The sequence below is a fragment of the Electrona antarctica genome, assembly GCF_951216825.1.
Source record: "Electrona antarctica genome assembly, chromosome: 20".
Classification (NCBI taxonomy): domain Eukaryota; kingdom Metazoa; phylum Chordata; class Actinopteri; order Myctophiformes; family Myctophidae; genus Electrona; species Electrona antarctica.
The window spans coordinates 12,207,754-12,228,262 of NC_136801.1; the positions used below are offsets into that span (position 1 = coordinate 12,207,754).

General features: G+C 42.3%; 1 protein-coding gene across 1 annotated transcript in view; it reads left to right on the top strand.

Moving 5' to 3' along the window:
• The window catches only part of LOC306912862 (regulator of G-protein signaling 20-like), a gene marked incomplete at its 5' end in the record, with an annotated part of 65,914 nt that overhangs the window by 41,674 nt on the left and 3,731 nt on the right, over window positions 1–20,509 (top strand). Inside the window, one exon of the mRNA XM_079489317.1 lies at window positions 17,968–18,137. Within this exon, the coding sequence (XP_079345443.1) occupies window positions 17,968–18,137 (170 nt within the window). The remainder of the gene's footprint in view (window positions 1–17,967; window positions 18,138–20,509) is intronic.

Sequence of the window (20,509 nt, forward strand, 5' to 3'; positions counted from 1 at the left end):
GAATTGATTGTACGATTGTATTGAATATTGATCACCTTTAAAGCCCTACAGGCTCCCAGTTACATTGTGGACTTGTTGAAACCCCATAAGCCTATGCACAGCCTCAGATGCTGAGATAGGCCCCTGATACTCCCATAACTCGTCTTGTTTTTAGTTTTTTTGTGGGCTTTTTCGTGGTAACGATTTTATTTGTAACCCATTTTTCACCCGGTTTCAATTGTCTAGGGCTTAAACAATAGAGAGTAGCACCCAGGATTACATCTTAAAGATGGAGTGCTGAGATTTTTGTATTTTTCCAGTTTTTCATGTGTTTATTTTGACAGTACTTCATTAGACCCCTTGGTGTGGTTGTTATGTGCAATGATGTCTTCCTTTTGTATTTAGGATTTCTTCCTGGAGGCTGAAACCTTGACAGTTAAACGTGCCAATGAAAAAAACAGTGATATAGTGACATCACACTATCATCCACTGCCCTAACCCCTCCCCTTTTATCATTCAACAACAGCTGTGGGTGCGGCTTCAGTTCAGGTGGATCACCACCCATCACCACCCACCAGGCAAACCAGGCATACTTAATGAACTGGTGGGGGTGTCCACATAAACCATTTTAACAAATACTGTACACTTTACACAAATACTGTTCTTCCTCCTTAATAATAATAATAGCTGATGATCATGTTTTAGGGTGGAAAAAATCATGGCACTACATCTTTAACTAGTCTAAACTGTAATCCTGGGTGCTATACTCTCCCTCTGCTCAGCCCCAAACTGAGCTCATTCATGCTTCCTTCAGGAGTGAGCAGGCTGCTTCTTGTCAGGGAGGAGTTACAGGACAGGAAGGACGTAACGTGTGGAAGGAACAGGTTATTCCAACCAGTTCCTTTTTTCCCTCCATCAGATGCCCTGGCTGGCCAAGGGGAGGCAGTATAGAGACCAGGATTACTGCATGTTTTTGTGAGGGTATACCTACCATAGGGGACACGGGGAGAACATGCAAACTCCACAGAGAAGGAAAGGCCCTATCGCCAACCACCTATATAGGGTAGGTGTGCTCATGACGCGGAGGAGAGGACACGCCCCCTCCCCCCCAACGTTTTCCTTCTTCTTTTTTGCTGATGTTGTTTTCAACATGTCGGTAAAGCGGACAAATACAATGAATGAATGGATGAATTGATTGATTGATTGATTGATTGAATTCATTCATTCATTCATTCATTCATTCATTCATTCATTCCAGTGGGTCCCCAGCCTAATGATAGTTAGGGGCCAAATGGACCCTTTCCAGCCTGTAACTCTGAAAATGAACATGTACAAATGGAACCAATTAACCAAATGGAAAAATTCCCATTCTACTAAACTGCCATCATAATGTGGAATGGCTCTGATGCCATCCATTAAAAGATGCAAATCACTTTCAAAGGTTTCTTTCAAAGCTGGCCTGAATAATCATCTATCAGGAGACGGCGACCACAAGGATATAAGTCAACATAATTTCCCATTGAAAGAGGTGTCATTTACATGTCGGATACAGCAAAATGTACATGTATGTATGTTTATTCATTGCTGCATCAATAAAAATAAAAAATAAAGTGTTTTCTGCCCTTTTCTCCTTCATTTGTTGTATTTGTTGATTGACCAAACTGTTAGGATTTATATAAGTCATGTTTTTAGAATCAGCCTCAGGTCTTAATGGGTTAATCCAGAACCCCGATGGGTCCAGAAATGCATTAGTGATTTAAAAAAAGGCTTCATGCAGGTGTGCAGCTTATTTTATACACTCTCCTATAGTCTTTACATGGTGTGCTGTCGTTGATGCCGTCATTGTCGTGGAGATTTCACCAGTGATGAAAGATGTACTCCTCACATGTTTTACTAGTATCAATAAGTAAAAGTATCAAATACTCTGTTACAAGTACAAGTCTGGTACTCAATATTTACAAAATATACTTGAGCTTGTAGATCGGCTATTTTCAAATTGCCAAAGATATATAGGTCTGAAGTGGTTTTGAAATAATAATCAAAATCTACAATGTTTTCAAATAATTACAGTGCAGTAAAAGTACAATATTTGAGTATCGGAAATACTCCAATAAAGTAAAAAAATACCAAAAAAGTACAGTACTTGAGTAAATGTACTTAGTTACTTTACACCACTGGATTTCACTTTAGCTACAGTACATATAGAACATACTCCTCTGACATGTCATATGTTCCTCTTGATGGTGTTGTTGGGGAGTAGTTCATATTAACCTGCTGATGATGATATCATGGAATAAAACCCGCAGGGGTATGCCATGTGCAAACAACATGGTAAATGGTAAATGGTGCATTTATATAGCGCCTTTATCCAAGGCGCTTTACATAGATTGTGCATTACATTCACCCATTCACACACACATTCATACACCGATTGCGGCGGAAGCCGTGCAAGGTACCAACCAGCACATCGGGAGCAATTTGGGGTTCAGTGTCTTGCCCAAGGACACTTCGACATGTAGACAGGAGGAGCCGGGATTCAAACCACCGACCCATGGATCATTGGACGACCTGCTCTACCTCTTGAGCCACAGTCGCCCCACATGCACATGTAACTAGATGAAAATACATTTAATCCGTAGCTCAAGAGAGGGGAAATGAAATCGCAGGGTGGAAAAAGATATCACAGTATTTTCAGAGGGGAGAATGGTTCGCTCATGGCTCTCTCACCATAATTTGAATGCGTGGCATAAGCATAACCACCAAGGCATTCACCTCAAATCCTCTTATTCCCAGCTTAAGAAACAGCATTTTATATTCCTGGTGCACCCTTTCTTGACCCAGAAGATGAATTCTAAAGGCTACTGCTATATTTTCTTTCCTTCAGACCGACGATGTATAGGGATTACAAATAATCTCTTCATCCTAGAATAACAATAATACCTTTATAACAAAGCATTTTTATTTTATTTTATTTTGCTACACTGGTTTTTACCTCTAGGCTTTATGCTCTCATGTTTTTAATGTTTTTTTTCTGTATCTTTTATAGTGGTGTGACAATATGGATTCTGATGATCTTTGGTTATTAAAACAATGTCTATAATCTTTGTCTCTTTCTACAAAATAATAAAGGGTAAAAAAAGAAGAGAAAAAAAATTATGTTGTGCATGGCAGATACGACTCATAACAAACAAGCCAGGTCAGGTTGTGGCCTCCTGGTGGCGCTATAATAGGCCAATGTGAAAAGGGTGCCATTTCTTCATACGCCTTTGATGGTAATTGGATGATTTGAGGCATTTTGCATTTTGCAAAAATCAACCTGTTGGTGGCGCTATAACAGGCCAATGTGAAAAGGGTGGGATATATTCCTCAGCCTAGTAAGAAAATGTGTGAAAGATTTCACGTAAATTGCACGCTGCGTTCATGATTTGAGGCTTTTGTTCAAAATGGGGCAATCTTGCAAACTTTGAAAGCCAATTATAGCCAATTAGGATGGAATATGAAATATCAGACAGATCCGACTTGAGCACATGACTATAGAGAATCTGGAGGAGTAATATAAAAAAATGTGTTTTACAAAAGTCGGCCTCCTGGTGGCGCTATAAAAGGCAGATGCGGAAAATGCAGGTTAAAGGTTTGTCCTTGGCCTCTAGGGAGTGTGCATGCAACGTTTCACGCAGATCGGTGCAGTTTTAGGTAAACAATGTGAAAAAGCTGCCTCATGGTGGCGCTATAACAACCGTTCTGGAAAATGTGGGGCAGAGGTTCATCGTTGGCATCCAGGGAGTGTGTGTGCAAAGTTTGGCATCGACCGGGTTAACGGTGCCGGAGATTAGCTGATAACGGACGGAAGGACGGACGGACACACGGACGGAGTGCAAAACATACTCTCTCCCCATGCCTTCGGCCTGGTGGAGACAATAAACTGAACTCGTGACTTGAGCAGGGGGGCTGGCAGGGGAGAATTAACCAACGGGCCTGTTGGGCCCAGGCCCAGGGGCCCCTGAGCTAGGGGGGGCCCTGAGCTTGAGCCTCTGTGCGTCCGCGTTGCTGTCACGCGGAGGCTCAAGCTCAGGGCCCCCAAAACTGACTGACCATCATATGATACATGTTACTGCGTGTTTAAGTGTTTAAACCCTCAGTTTATCCATAAGGCTTCCAGAGGGAGGTCTCCAAAAACAAGTGCAAAACCATGAGGGGATCTATTTAGATAAATTGTGGTATAATGTGTACATATAAACTTTGCAAGTTGGTGGTCCAGGGGCCCTTTATCTCTAGATCCGCCTATGGACTTGAGTAATAAGTATAGTGCATGTATTTGAGCAATTGGAATCTCAGCCCCTCAGAAAGATTATTAAGCATCATATTCCACTGCAGTGGATAAAGGGCTACAAATGAGTAGAGAATGACTGCTGTACACATAAATCACTAATTGTAATTGTAATTGGGAAGCCACGCTGATAAGGTCTTAATCTGCAAACAAAATTGAACACTCTTGTCTTGCCTCTTGACCGAGGCAGTAAAATGAGCAGTGGCAATTAACTTTATTAGAACATAATCAAAAAGAGATTGTGCTTTAACCACTTCAAGATTCAAGATGGCATGATTGCTATATTTGTCATTTGTTTTCCAATTTCCATTGGCAAGCAGCTTCGGAAAGAAAAAATCACACCCGTGTGAAGTGAGTGGTGCAACTCCGTGTGGGGGTTCCCGGGGGGGGGGGAGTTCCAGACCCACAGGAACGCACCCAGGGTGCCGGCCCAGTTCCGGCGAGCCGCCCCGCGTCCAAAACGGTAGAGAAATGACAGAGTTACCATGTGGGGGTCCCCGGGGGTGGTGGGGGGGGCTTGGGGGTTCCAGACCCCCAGGAACGCGCCCAGGGGGCCGGGCCGGTTCCAACGTGCCGCCCCGTGTCCGAACCGGTTGAGAAATGACTGAGTTACTGTGTGCCGGTCCCTCTACTGTACTGCACTGTAATGTCACTGTACTGTACTGTACTGGCACACCCGAAATCATCATATATACAGTTAATATGTGCGTGTGTGTTTGTGTGTGTGTTAGGTTGCGCACAGGTGGTGAAAAACAACCATGCTGTTTTCATGCTCATACCTACCTACCCAGCCAGCCAGCCAGGCACCCACCCTCACACATAAGTCTGTTAGGGAGTGGTTGCACCACTACAAAACAAAGTTATGTTTCTCCTACAATGGCAGCAAAAATTCACATAATAAAAAAAAAAAATGATGCAGAAAAAGATTCTCTCAATCTAAATAAATAAATCCTAAAAACTAGAAGAATTCATGTAATAAAAACAAGCACAGCCACTTAAAGTTTTTTCTTTTTTTTTGTGACCAACTTCTTTTCTTAAAAAAAACAATATATATTTTCAAGGGAAGAGACATTACATTATATCACTATGCATGGACAAACAATTCACACAAAATCTCAATAGTTTGCAAACCAATATAGTTAAACATTTTTCTTCATTGTATATCAAAAAGCAAAACAATCCAATTCCCTTTGCCAACTACTTTGTTCACATTCACATATAGGGATGAAGTTGAGGTGAGAAGGAGAGAGGCCAGTGGTCAAACCTGGTAACTCCTACTAAAAACAATCCTTTACAAAAAAGTACATACAATTCATTACTACTTGGTATATTTAGATTATTATTACAAAACATAGGCGTAACCACTTAAGCCCCATGCATTTCGACCATTTGAAAATGGCTGATCTACAAGCTCACAATGTGTTGCGATGTGATGCATTGTGAGCTTGTAGATCTGATATTTTCAAAAGATTATTATTATTATACATTTGAAAACTTGAAATGGGACATTCTGCATAATGAGTAGTACCTTTACTTTTGGTACATTTTGGTACATTTTGATGCCAATACCTTTGTATTTTTATTCAGGCTACATATTGAATTCCGAACCTTTACTTGTAACAAAGTATCGCTATATTGCCGTATTGATACTTTTAGTGAAGTAAAACAATTGGGAGTACTTTTTCCATCACTGAGAGATGCTCTCCAAACTTTATATGAAGCTGATTCATGTATTATTAACAATATGAAAGCCAGTGTGATGCCCAGCATTTCAAGCTGTTTCTTTGCATTGCTCTTGGCCTGTATAGCGAGATCATGGCAAAAATTGATAAATCACAAAGAAATGAGAAAAATATCACATTGACCACAGTATTGAGCCATAAGGAAAAGCACGCTCCTTTCAGGCTATAATCTTTGACATGTAATAACTGTGATAAACAACCTCAAACATCCATGCTATTATTTATTTATTCCTTCCTAGCATTCTTCAGCATACAACATCCTCACTTTGACTGCATCAGAATGACTGGATTCGCTAAGAACTATACAGAACATTCACGACTGCATTGAATATGAACAAACGTTGAATTTGTAACAGAATCCGCTTGATTTCTCTTATACAGATTTCCTGAAAAGATGTTATGAGGCGGAGGTCGGGGGTGGCCAACAGGGACTGATCAGCAAAAGCCATTATCATGAGGAAAAAGGCATTGAATGTTAAGGGAAAAGATATTGAAAGTGAGTAGGAAATGCCGAGGAGGGCTTTAGTTGTATATTCTTCACCTATTGTGTTGCTGTCGCCCTTGAAGATGTGACAATGGAACACAGAGCCTGGTAGAAGAATGGAGTTTCATCCCTTTTTGCTGCTAGGAAGAATATTCTTTTTTGTTTTGGATCAAGGATGTTGCTCCATCAAAGAAATCATGGCATAACATTATAATGGACTGTATTCCTTGTGAATACATTACATGTATGTTGCATTCTAAATTGGACACTTTCTGGACACTTTCTACATTGTCTGCCACAGTACTTGGAGGTTTTCCATGCCAACCTTAGATTTCTTATATGCCAGCATTCTTCCCTAGGCTGAAGTGATAATGCATGTTTTGTAATAATAATCCAAACCTACAAAGTAACTAGTAACAATAGTTTTCAAATAATTGTATAGTGTACAATGTACAATTGTAAAAGTACAATATTTGCCTCTGAGATGTAATGTGGAGTAGAAGTAAAAGTAGGCCCACAGAAATTTGGAAATACTCCAGTATAGTAAAACCACTTCAAAGGTGTACTTAAGTACAATACTTGATTACATGTTTATTTGTTTATTTGAAAAGGATCCCCATTAGCTGATCATGCCGGGGCAATCAGTTAGTCTTCCTGGGGTCTACACAAAACATATTACAAAACACATTTTAAAAAATTACGTGTTGTGAATTGCATTTATTCACAGTTAGGCCTACATCAATATCAATATATTAGCGGTAGTTACTTTACACCACTGATGGCTATAGGAAGAAGAGGCAGACCAGTTTTCCCTGCAATAAAAAGGGGAATAGAAGACAGTGGCTCATCCTCCACCATCTTTTGTAGCGATGTGTCATGGCGGCCATCATTGTCTTGTGAACCAATTATTTTTGAGGAATCCTCCTCTTCTCCCCAACTTCTTATCTCTGTTCCTCCTGAGACAGGCCTAATTAGTTGCCTTTACTTTTCAGCGTGGCTGTCTTGTGTGAAGTGAGTGAGACTGAGGTATAATGGAGGTGGCTGAATGTTAAAACCAACATGGCTTCTGGACAGTTATTAAAGTCAAACCAGACCTATGATGGTCTGCGGGCGGCGAGCACACAGACCACACAGTATGGTGCCTCCGCATGCAGTTCTTTAACCTGAAGGCATAGACCGGTGTGAGGATTAGTAGCCTGGCTAATAGGCCAGACAGTGTGATTTGAGTCGGGCTTATTAGCCAGGCTAGAGAATTAGTGCCTCCGCATGCAGTTCTTTAACCCGAAGGCATATATAACTGTGGAGGATTACTACTAGACTATAGCCTGGGAACAATACCATTTTCGGTTTTCTGATCTGGTCCGAGCTTTATGTCTTCAGGCGTCCGACACCCTATCCCAAACCCTAACCTAAACCGTAACCTCACAGGGAAGCCACAGGTTCGTTTTAACCGGCCACGGGTTAGTTTTGCCACGCATGTCGGGAGACACAGGTGAGTTTTAACCTGCCATGGGTAGTTGTAACTGGCCACGCATGTCGGAAGCGACGGTCTATATTGTAATAGTAATCATTGCTATAGTGTTTGTTCAGTGACGGCTCCCCTCCTTCATCACCTATTCAATAGCTGCAACAAAAAAATGAACTTGTCAATGTCAGGGACCAGGTTCTGAGCAGTTGTTATTGTCATTTAGATGTCTATGTGTCACCTGTGAGCACAGTTTGGATTTATTGTTCATTACAGAGAAAGCCTGCTCGCAAAGATAGGTATTGTGCCAAACATGCGGAGGATGATGATCTTTGAGGACATATTTAAAATGAAAAAATACAGGATATTGTGGTCCCATGATAGAAAGGTCTCTGATTCTCTCCACCATAGTATTCCCGTCCTTGACAAGCTGATGATAGCAAACGCCTGTCTCTTCACAGCATGGTGCCGCCAACTCCGCGCCTGCCAGGCCAGCATGCATTCTCTGATGAATTCCCCCTCGGTGTGGCTTCGATGCGGCAGCAATGCGGTGTAACCGGCTTTCACAGCTTCACCATGGATGAGTAGCAGTGGTGGAAGAAGTACTCACTTTTTTACTTAGGTAAAAGTATCAATACCACAAGAAAATCTTTTGTTTCCCATGTATCTTTATTTTGAGCAAACATGTAGCGTGTTGTAGCATTAGACTATAGTACTATAGTCTATCACTAGATAGACTATAGGGCCGGTGCATAGGGAGGAGTTTAGCTCCATTTTCTGGTCGCCATTTTGGTGCCTACCGGTAGGCTAGTAGGCCAATCTATAGCTGTCATGTGTAGAATTTTTTTTATGCCAGAGCCATAAATATCTTCTCTTATGGGGGTCCCTGGCATTAGGTCTTCAAATGGGGGTCCGTGGGCTAATTAGTGTCAATTTGGGGGTCCTTGACATGAAAATGTTTGGGAACCACTGTTCTAGAATCATTGAGTAAGTAAACGGGACCGATGTCTGTCGTGAACACACATACATGTGTCTGGCAATGTTGTTGAAGGTTATGTCTTTTCGTCTTACAGCTGACACCCACGCCATACAACGTCTTTTTGAAATATCTGACATCTGTTCCCCGTGTGTTTGCCTCCAGGTTGGAAATACGGTACAAACATTTTCCCTCCTACGTCAGAATCCTTGTTATAGCAAGCAACAACGCAGCAAAATCGACCCATAGCTACAGACAAATAAATGAAATATAGTAGTAGATTAGTATATTCTACACACCAGCGTCACTGACAAGCAAACTTACGGACCACACACGACAGCCGAGTAGCCTACTAGCATACCTGTACTACCTGTAGACACCAAATGGCGACCATATATGGCCAAATCCTACCGAACGTGTCCCTGTGCTCCTCCCCTATAGTCTATCGCTTCAACACGCTACACACTTGGGCTCAATGGCTCATTGGGTTGTATAGACAAAATAGCCTACATTTACAGCACCCAGCATCCATTGCCATTTGCGAAAGGGCGGCAGAATTGTTAAATCAGCCAGTGCCTCTAGTAGTCTACTTGCAACTGTCCTGTGGTTTATTCATTTTGTTAATTTTGTGATGCAATTCCTGGCTAAACTCGCTTTTAATAATAAACAAATGCAACTTCCCCATTTGCACCCGGCTGTTATTTTTTACCTCTGTACAAAGATGCACTATGGTTGGCTCACTTGGCTGTCATGCATATGCAGTGGTGGAAAAAATACTCAAATGTTTTACTTGAGTAAAAGTATCAATACTGCAACGTAGAAATGTGCCATTTCAAGTTTGTCTAAAAATCTTTTGAAAATACTTTTGAAAACACAAAGAAACACAAACAAAGAATATGCATGTCTGATGAACCATATGTCATGGCGAGCTAATTAAAAAACAATCAAAATAAAAACTACTATACAGCATTCAGAAAACATTCTGAAGTAAACCTCTGAAGCAAAACTAATTTTCACATGTTCTTTTTCTTTAAATAATCATGCCATAACACGGAGACATGTTCTATATTATTATCTACCTTATGTTCAACAGTAAAGTAATCTAAATGCTAATCTAAGTTCCCCACAAAAAAACAATAGATAAGACATATTTTACATGCCTGGAATGCTGATCAACTTCCTTTAGCCATATAGCCATATGTCACTGCCTTTTATTTATAACATGAACTGCATTATGTGCATATGAGGCAGTGATTTAGTCCTCCTGGACATATTTAGGTGTATAAGGCCTGAGTGATGAAGATGAGCCCAGAGACAAAATAAGCCCCAGCCCCATTTCTCCAGCCCTAACTAAGCAACGCCACTGTGACAAGCTGCTTGAGCTGAGCCCAAGCATGAACGACTGACAATTAATCTTGCAGATAAAAATGACGAGGAGCCTTTAGTCTGAGAACACTTCTGTGGCCCGGAGATAAATGCTGAAGACATTTACTGTACAGTGAGTCACACACACACCACACCACACACACACACACACACACACACACACACACACACACACACACACACACACACACACACACACACACACACACACACACACACACACACACACACACACACACACACACACACACACACACACACACACACACACACACACACACACACACACACACACACACACAAGCAATGACTTTGAGTTACAACTCATTATAGAAGGTGCAAGATCAGGATGGGAAATAAATTGTATTTTAACTGAACTATACAAAAGTAGTTTAAAAGTATACTCTACAAAAGTAGATTGCGGACCAACATCCTGTTGCCTTCACTATAATACAAAATAATTAAATATGAGATGGTAGGGAATCTGAGAGCATCCCTCTCAGCTTCCCTACCATCTCATATTGTATTAGCATAGAAGGAGCACTTCTTCTTTCTGTCATCTTTCCGCCTTCTATATATATAGTGCTTTTGTCTCCTTTCATCGAATGACAAAGACGTTCCTCGTCTTTGTCATTTGATGGCTTTGAACTTCCCATTGGTACAAACTGGCAGTGCACTCACCCACCATTATTATTTTACTTTTTTTTTAGGAGGCTAACATCAAAGAAGAGGAAGAACATCCGCACACCAGTTTGTAGAGCTCCGAGACTTTTTCGACTATTTTAAGACAACGTTTCGACCGTCTAGGTCTTCATCGGGCAAATATTGACTACCACTTACTTCAATCAACCATTCAATCAATCTTTATTTGTCACATCACATTACAGGCAGGGCCTGACTTACCGTTGGGCTAGGGTGGGCTTTAGCCTGGGGGCCTCTGACTGCCTTCATTCAGCGACTAGTCTGTCTGTCTGCCTGCCTTTCTCTTTTGGGGGGGCTGTGTACCCCAAAATGACAGTGAAATTAAAACAAAATACCCCATTTTTCCCCCCGCACACTGCACAGCACAGGGGGGCCCTGACATTTTGTCTCGCCTGGGGGCTCTTGGGAGGGTAAATCAGGCCCTGATTACAGGTAAATAGGTGAAATTCTTGATTGTGCAGACCATCATTGCAGTGAGAAACACCCCTGGCACTTTGTCTAAAACTTTGCAGTGCCGGCTCCAGATGTCAGTGACCATACCTGAGTCACATCATTCACATACAGTATCTGGCAGGAATAGTTTCTGAGATCAACAATTCTATATGCACGCACGCACGCAATACACCATCCAGCTGTAAGACAGAATAGACTTTATACAAATAAAAAGGATCAAAGTTGGAGGGGCCAACCCTATTTTTGTCATGGTGTGTCAGGTGAGGACCCAGAAGCAGAACTAGGCAGGCAAACTGATGCAATTGCAGTCCAATATATTTATTAACATAAAACTCACAGTAAAGTGTAGCAGGACATACACAGTAACATTGATTTATAATCTGACAAGGGAACACTGAACACAGGGAGGTTTATATAGACTAGACACAGGGTGCAACAGAACTACAATCAACACTGGGATTGGCTGGGAGACTAACAGGACACAGGTGGAGAAAACTAGTAATCACATGGAGGTGAGACAAGACAGGCAAACACCACTAGGCAGAACAGGAAACACTAGTTCAACACTATAGTACATAATAAAAGTATACAACAGACAATTTTAATATGCAAAACAAATTTACTTCTAATGGAGCAATGGTACAGTACAGTAGTGGCAGTGGTGGCCGAACGGATTGCGGAGCGGTCTTGATACCGGAAGGTCGCCAGTTCGAATCAGCGGTCCGACACGTTAAAATTACCACTGCTGAAGTGCCCTTGAACAAGGCATTGAACCACTACGATGAAATGTTCTATGAGCAGGGCCTGGCTGGAAACAAGTTCTTGAGCTTAGCCCAGATACCCTGGGTAAATATAGTAATTCATTTCATTTCATTTCAGTACTTGAGTAAATATATAGGCCTACTTTTACTTTCCACCACTGCAAGAGTGCTTCTCCAACCCGCTTTGGTAAATTGCATTGTGTGTGAATTATCAACGTAAACTTCAAATTCATGCCCACACTGTTTATAGGCCTACCTTGCTTGGATCTAAAGCAAAGGAATTAGCCTAATGTTAAATCTTCACAGATAGGGTTATGACACACTGTTGCATCAATATGCTAAACGCTCACACTCACATGGCACATCTATGGCCCATTACTCTTACTCTAGTCTAGGAGACATAAGCTAACCCGGAAAGTAATGGCCTATTGCTCTATGTAAGAGGCGATCCCTCTTAAAGATTACTCCTGTTGGCGCGATTTGTCATCCAGGACACAGTGAGAGATAGACTGAGTGAATGTGTGAGAGAGAGAGAGGAGAGAGAGAGAGGAGAGAGAGAGAGGGGAGAGAGGAAAGAGGAGAGAGAGAAGAAGAGAGGAGAGAGAGAAGAAGAGAGGAGAGAGAGAGAGGAGAGAGAGAGGGGAGAGAGGAGAGAGGAGAGAGAGAAGAAGAGAGGAGAGAGAGAGAGGAGAGAGGAGAGAGAGAAGAAGAGAGGAGAGAGAGAAGAAGAGAGGAGAGAGAGAAGAGAGAGAGAGAGTATTCATTTTATAGCACTGTCGCTCATACAAAGTGGAGGGGGATAGATATCCCTTATTCCCATCCCCTGCTGCTCTCCAATCATCATATACCACATTTCCACTGTCATATCTGCAACTTCAGCTGCAAAGAACTTCCAATCTACAGAGAGTACTGTACCATGAAATAAGAGATCAGGGGGACAAATGTATTCACTCACTGCCTAAGGCGTGTGTTCGTGTGTGTTCGTGTTGCGTGCGTGCGTGCGTGCGTGCGTGCGTGTACGCAGTGGAAGAAGTACTCACATTTTATACTTAAGTAAAACCCACAATGCAGAACTGTACTTGAGTAAAAAGTATTCACATTAAAATATACTTAAGTACTGAATGTAAAGGTACTCATTATGCAGGATGTTCTGCAGAAATTGTTTTGAAAAAAGCAAATCTGGCTTGGGCCGCGGCTGAGCGGTCCAGGCACATATAGGCCGGTAATAGGCCGTGGGTTTGAGGCCGTGGGTTTGAGTCCCGAGCCCGTCGGCCTTTGCTGCATGTCTTCCCCCCGTGTCTCTCCCCCTTTCCTGTCAAATCACTGTACCCTATCAATAAAGGCAAAAGCCAAAAAATATATATTAAAAAAAGAAAATAGCAAATCTACAAGCTCGGCTATTTTTAAATATGTACAGGCTGAAGTGGTTAATGTACATTGTACAGTATGTTTTGTAATAATGATAAATAGTAATTAACATTTTCGGATAATTGTAGTGGAGTAAAAAGTAGGCTATAATATTTGCCTCTGAAATGGTGGTAAGAAGTAAAATGTATTGATAATTGGGAATAAAACATACCTCAGAATTGTACTTAAGTACAGTATACTTTAGTTCATGTACTTGGTTACTTTCCACCACTGCGTATGTGTGTGTGTGTATGTGCACTAGCAAGTCTAGACCAGAGTCAATGTGTGTGAGGGGGTCGAGTTTTCTTATTTGAAAACAATCTTGATCTGAAACACTGCAATTGTAATTTACTGACTTTCAATGACTGGAGTGGACTCGGTGGGGGAAGAGTCCCGAGTCCCTTGGTCCGAGACCGACTCAAGACCAAGTCGTAATATGAGCGAGAACGACGAAAATGTGGACTTGACAGAGACCGGACTCCTATACCTATACTATACCAAATTACAGCAAACTATATCATATATCTCATCTAGTCTATTCTAGTCTAATAGTACCCCGTCCCCAATGTAGCAAGCCCCCAGGGCCAATATTGCAATCATTGTAATCATACCACCGTATTTACTTGTGCAATTAGAGCGTGCAAGTACTGTGGTCGGCTGTGTATGTAAGGTAATGGTATGTATGGTATTATGGTATGTATGGTATTATGGTATGTATGGTGCATGGTAGGTATGTATGGTATTATGGTATGGTATGTAGGCCTGTCCTCTGTGGTCCCTTATGGTTGTTGATGTTGACGTAACTAAGATAAGTTTGGAGGGTACTGCGATCGGCTTAATTGTTAAGTGCTAAGTATGTATAGGTCGGTGTTAATTTTTCACAAGGTTACAAAGTTGGTATAAGGTCGGTAGAGGGTATGTAAGTGTATGTCGACACACACATTTTAGTTATTTATTAATTAATTTATAATTTTTACAAGGAAACAAATATAACGGGGTTGACAGTTCATGTTCACTTAAGGATACACATGGCACCTCCTCCTCCACACAGACAAACTGCCTATATCAGCCGAAACAGAACAATATTTGGCAAGTTGTTTTTGCTCTTTGGCCGCTCATGGTCAATTTATGCACATGGCCCAGGCTTCCGAATATCAGTATGGCAAATCTACAGCGATATCCCAGGTTTGTTATACTTCCAAGTAATGGTTGGTACTTAGAATGTCTGGTCCATGTACAAATCAAAGACACAGCCCCCTCCAGAATCAGGACCTCCTTGTGACTGGTGTCAACAAACATCAGTATTTTGGATGTTAGCAAAGACATCGCATGCACATAATCTGACAACACTCTTGAATGTTTATACATTGCTGCACTAGATGGCACATATTTTCGAACTGCATCAGACACTAGGTCAACAATCTGGTCGTGGCTAGCAATATACACATTTTTGTATGCACTACAATACCATTTGTTATGTGTGCGATGGATAGGTGTAGTTCAGAATCATGCTGGTTTATACAGAGTGGAGTGTGGGTGTCGGGATACCAGATTGACAGATTGTACTTGGTTGGTAATACTTGCAGTCTTGCTTTGATGGTGAATTTTAAAACATCCTCACACACTCACTCACTCACTCACTCACATCCACACACACACACACACACACACACACACACACACACACACACACACACACACACACACACACACACACACACACACACACACACACACACACACACACACACACACACACACACACACACACACACACACACACACACACACACACACACACACACAGGCAGCGGTGGCCGAACGGTTTGCGGATACCGGAAGGTCGCCAGTTCGTATCCCCGGACCGGCACGTTAAAATTACCACCGCTGAAGTGCCCTTGAGCAAGGCATTGAACCACTACCATGAAATGTTCTATGAGCAGGGCCTGGCTGTAAACAAGTATCTGATGCTTAGTCCAGTTACCCTGGGTAAATATAGTAACTTTGCTTTGCTTAACACACACACACACACACACACACACACACACACACACACACACACACACACACACACACACACACACACACACACACACACACACACACACACACACACACACACACACACACACACACACACGTATATAGCACAGAACAACATATCACCAAGACAATACAGTGAGGCCCCCACTGTACCTATCCTAAGATTCACCGTTAAATAGATCACTACTGCCCCCTGGTGGTCGCATCATCGTCATAGGCCTATGTGGCTGTGGTGCGCTCTGCGCGCTCCGGGAGCGGATGCAATGCAACTAAGCGACTGCGTCTCCTTTGAGTTGGTTCAAAACCTCTAAATCCAAAATAGCCGCGCCCGCCCCATACTTGCACCTCAAATTAAGTATGCTCAGTGAGAATGGAAGTTCTGGATTCCTAAATTGTCATAGTCTGGCCTTGTTGCAATCTTCATCTTTGTTTTTATTTTTTTTAATTAACGCACGTCGCACAAGATGTTCTGCCCATTATTCTATTAATATAGGCGCCGCGCAGAAAAACCTCTTCACACTTTGGAATAAACGCATGCGCGTGGTGGGGGGAAACCAACTGGTTTGTGTCAAGTGCAAGTCGAAGCAGCAGACGGATGTGATCGAGCCAAAATCACACGTATTCTGGCAACCAATGTAATATAGTGAGTACAGACTTTATTTTTTGTATGTGTTGCCGTTAGTTAGTAGGCTAACCTACTGCCTATAGCCTTTAGACCGGTAGAGCTGCTCATCTTTGCAAACGAGGCGCAGTGTATAGACTCCAATAATTACCACTACCAGATAATCTTCATTCATTTGGATATTCCCAGCAAACAGACAGACATGTAGACACTAATGTGTGTATGTTGTCTTTATACATTACTTGGTGGGAAATATGTTCTGATGGTTAAAAAAAACAAAAAAAACTCTATTTTGCATCACACGCACTAGCAATATTCCGTTCATTTTGTGTTTTTGTAGCCTACAGTATACACTGAATTGCACACACGCAATAAGTGCCGCTGCATGCAGCCTATTTCACTGGCTTACAATCATATACCACTATATTGTCCGTACATCCCCGAGCCCGAGGCTGCAGGCTGCAGCGACTGATGGAGGCTGTTTTGGTCCACTAGTATCATATACCGCGAGCTCGTTCCTCCTCCACAGAAGAGAGGGGGAAGGAAGGGAGTTATTTTTTCTCGTCCCCTCTATTGCTATTATTCCCCTACTACACCATGATCCAACAAAAAGGTAGGATATATGCATTTATTAGATTGTGCATTTGTGCAGTTGATGGTTGCATTTCCATGCATGTAAATATTCTTCTGACGTCATCATCATCATCATCACCATCGAGCAAGCTCGCAGTGCATAGAAGTTCGGCTGCATGCATAATTTCTTTTTTTTATGAAGTGGTATGTCTGTCTGCATTACGCAAGAGATGACATGCCGTTTAAAATATGTCTAGACTAATATTTCACGTTAATGTAATTATGCAAGAATGCATTAACCCTTTAGGCATGGTATATTCATTATCACATTCATCAATCAAATTGTGTGATAAGCCCTTGTGAACACAAGCACTCTAGCCTATAGATAACCCTTCATGCATTTGATTGAAACAATCTCTTCAAATGCAGTGCATGTTATTGCCTAATGGTGATTATCTCCAGTGTTTTCCAAAAAGAAAACAAACATATGGGCCTATACTCAACCTTTTCAGGCCATGACCCTCCCAAATAATCATAACAGCAATAGGGGGACCCCCTCCCCAATAATCATAACAGCTATAGGGGGACCCCCTCCCAAATAATCATAACCCCCCCCCCCCCTCACATATAAATGAAAATAGCTGATCTACAAGCTTGAGTATGCCTCACGTGATCGTCTATTTTCAATGTTTGCCTCTTTATTATTTGACAATTTGACCAATGCTTTAACAGTTTTTATAGTAAAGTGTGTTGATTATTTTTGATGCAGTAATATTTTCACTATACTTCTTAAACATTTGTTTTGTAATTTATGTAATTTCGTAGATTTTTCTTTTATTTCTTCATGAAATTATGAAAAAAATATATATATATATTAAAGGGACACATACAAATGTGTCTGCTACCTACAAATGGGTACAGACTAGAGTAACTAAGACATTGGAGTCGTGCGGGCGTTCTTGCTTTACCTACAAATGGGTCCCTACTCCCTACCCACTGTTTGGGAACCAGTGCTATTATACGATTCTGTTTTGTGTCTCTTTGCAGTCCATGGGTTCAGAACGTATTGAGATGCGCAAGAGACAGTTGCAGTTGCACCACGACACAGGGGCCAGAGTCGTACAACTACACCCGACGTTAACAATGGGGAACGCCCCCAGCAATGGCTCAAACAACGCCTGCTGCTTCTGTTGGTGCTGCTGCTGTAGCTGCTCCTGGTAAGTGTAAGTAAAGTGTAAGTACATTTATTTGGCCACTAACACCAAACATTAAACATTCCTTGGAAGCATTAGAAAGGAAGGAGGCTTCTGTACATTTCATCTGTGGTAGATTCACGGCTTAACCCTGAGCTATCGGTCACCGATATTCTTCATAGCGTGGGAAATAAATACGACGAACAACATATCACCTCACTGAATAACACTATCCGTGGGATACGTTGTCATGAGCAGCAGACTTCGATGCAGTTCTCTCGATCGTGCCCTCTGCTACCCACACATGACAAGAAGAGAACAGTATATCCGTCGCCCACACGGCGGCATCTCAATGGACCAGGATGTTTCATCATGCTTGCCTGGGGGAGGAAAGGATATGGTTGCTCCTTCTCTCGGTTGTGGCTGGTCTCTTAGGACAGACAACCTGTTGTGTGCAGAGTTGTGTCCATGCTAATTCACTCCGCTGGGGTAGAGGATGATTACACTGTGCTGTCCTCCACATCTATCTCAATTAACTTTGGCTAATTGCTGCAAGGCTACAGAAGCTATATTCCCAAGATGTATAAAACGGTCACACAGCAGCAACTGCTGCTCACCTGGTGCATATTAGCCTACAGGTGAAGGCCACTTCAGGTGTGCAGAACATTTCAATTACATAACGTTGCTGTCGGGCAGAAACCTCCATGTTCTAACTTCTAACTGTTTTTTTGTTTGTTTTTTCACGTACATTAACGGATTTAGTTTTGAGCTTGTCGATCTGTACTTTTGCTATTTTTTAATTTGAATCCTGAAAAGTAGGTAGTTTTGGACAGAGCAGAGGTCATGTATCAAAGTTTGCATAGGCTGCAAACAAAATGGATATGCATTGACGTTTTTCATCAGCTGTGTGGAAAAAAATAAATCACACCCGTGTCAAGTGAGATGACGTATTATTATCATAATACGTCATCATACATCATCTCATTCTGGCCAATCACAATTTGCGTCCTCATTTTGTCTTCAATGTTTGTGTTTTACACACTTTTGTCTTCAATGTTTGTTTACACAAACCCTCAAAGCTGGACATAGGAGGGGTTAACACCCCTCAAAAATACGTTTTTGTTCAGGTGGCAAAGAAATCACAATGGAATTATGAGGCACTTGAACGTGGACGTATCTACTCTAAGTTACATATCGATGACAGTGGCTGAGAAGACAACAGTAGTCTCGCATAGCCAGACAAGACAACTATTCCATAATCTTTGTCTGGAACTACAGCTTCTGACAGCCGAGATGGAAGTCTTGTTTGTCATTTACGTTCGTTCACGAACATATTTTACCCCCGATTCGTTTACTTTTCTGTGGCATCTCTGTCTTGGGCTGTTCTCTCCAGCTGGTTCCAGGTCATCTCTGTCTTGGGCTGTTCTCTCCAGCTGGTTCCAGGTCATCTTCATGGTCTTGTTGTCTGCCTCCAGGTCTCTGCGCCAGGTGTTTCTTGGGCGACCCCTTTTCTGCTTGCCCTGCGGGTTCCATGTCAGAGCTTGTCTAATGATGATGATTGCGGGCTTTCGTAGGGTGTGGCCTATCCATCTCCATCAGCGTTTTCTTATCTCCTCTTCTGCTGGCAGCTGGTTTGTTCTCTGCCAGAGTTCTGATGGTAAATGGTAAATGGTGCATTTATATAGCGCCTTTATCCAAGGCGCTTTACATAGATTGTGCATTACATTCACCCATTCACACACACATTCACACACCGATTGCGGCGGAAGCCATGCAAGGTACCAACCAGCACATCGGGAGCAATTTGGGGTTCAGTGTCTTGCCCAAGGACACTTCGACATGTAGCCAGGAGGAGCCGGGATTCGAACCGCCGACCCATGGATCATTGGACGACCTGCTCTACCTCTTGAGCCACAGTCGCCCCAGACATGGTGTCTGGCCATCGGATGTGGAGGATCTTCCGTAGGCAGCTGTTAGTGAAGACCTGCACTTTCTTGATGGTGGCCGCTGTAGTTCTCCATGTCTCTGCTCCGTATAGGAGGACCGCCTTGACGTTACTGTTGAAGAACCTGACTTTGGTGTTGGGGGTCAGTTCTTTGGAACTCCAGATGTTCCGTAATTGGATGAATGCCGCGCAGGCTTCTTGGATCCGAGCTCTAACATCGGCGTCTGTGCCACCCTGCGTGTCAATCACACTGCCTAGATAGGTAAAGGCTTCGACTTCATCCAATGCCTCGCCATCCAGTGTGATTGCGTTGGTGTTGGCTGTGTTGGTCTTGAGGATCTTGGTCTCGCTTTTGTGGATGTTGTAGTAAAATGGTAGTGGGTTCAATTGTTTCAGACATGCAGTAAATATATTTATTTATGCTAGTGTCGGCTCAGAGCAACGCTTTAAG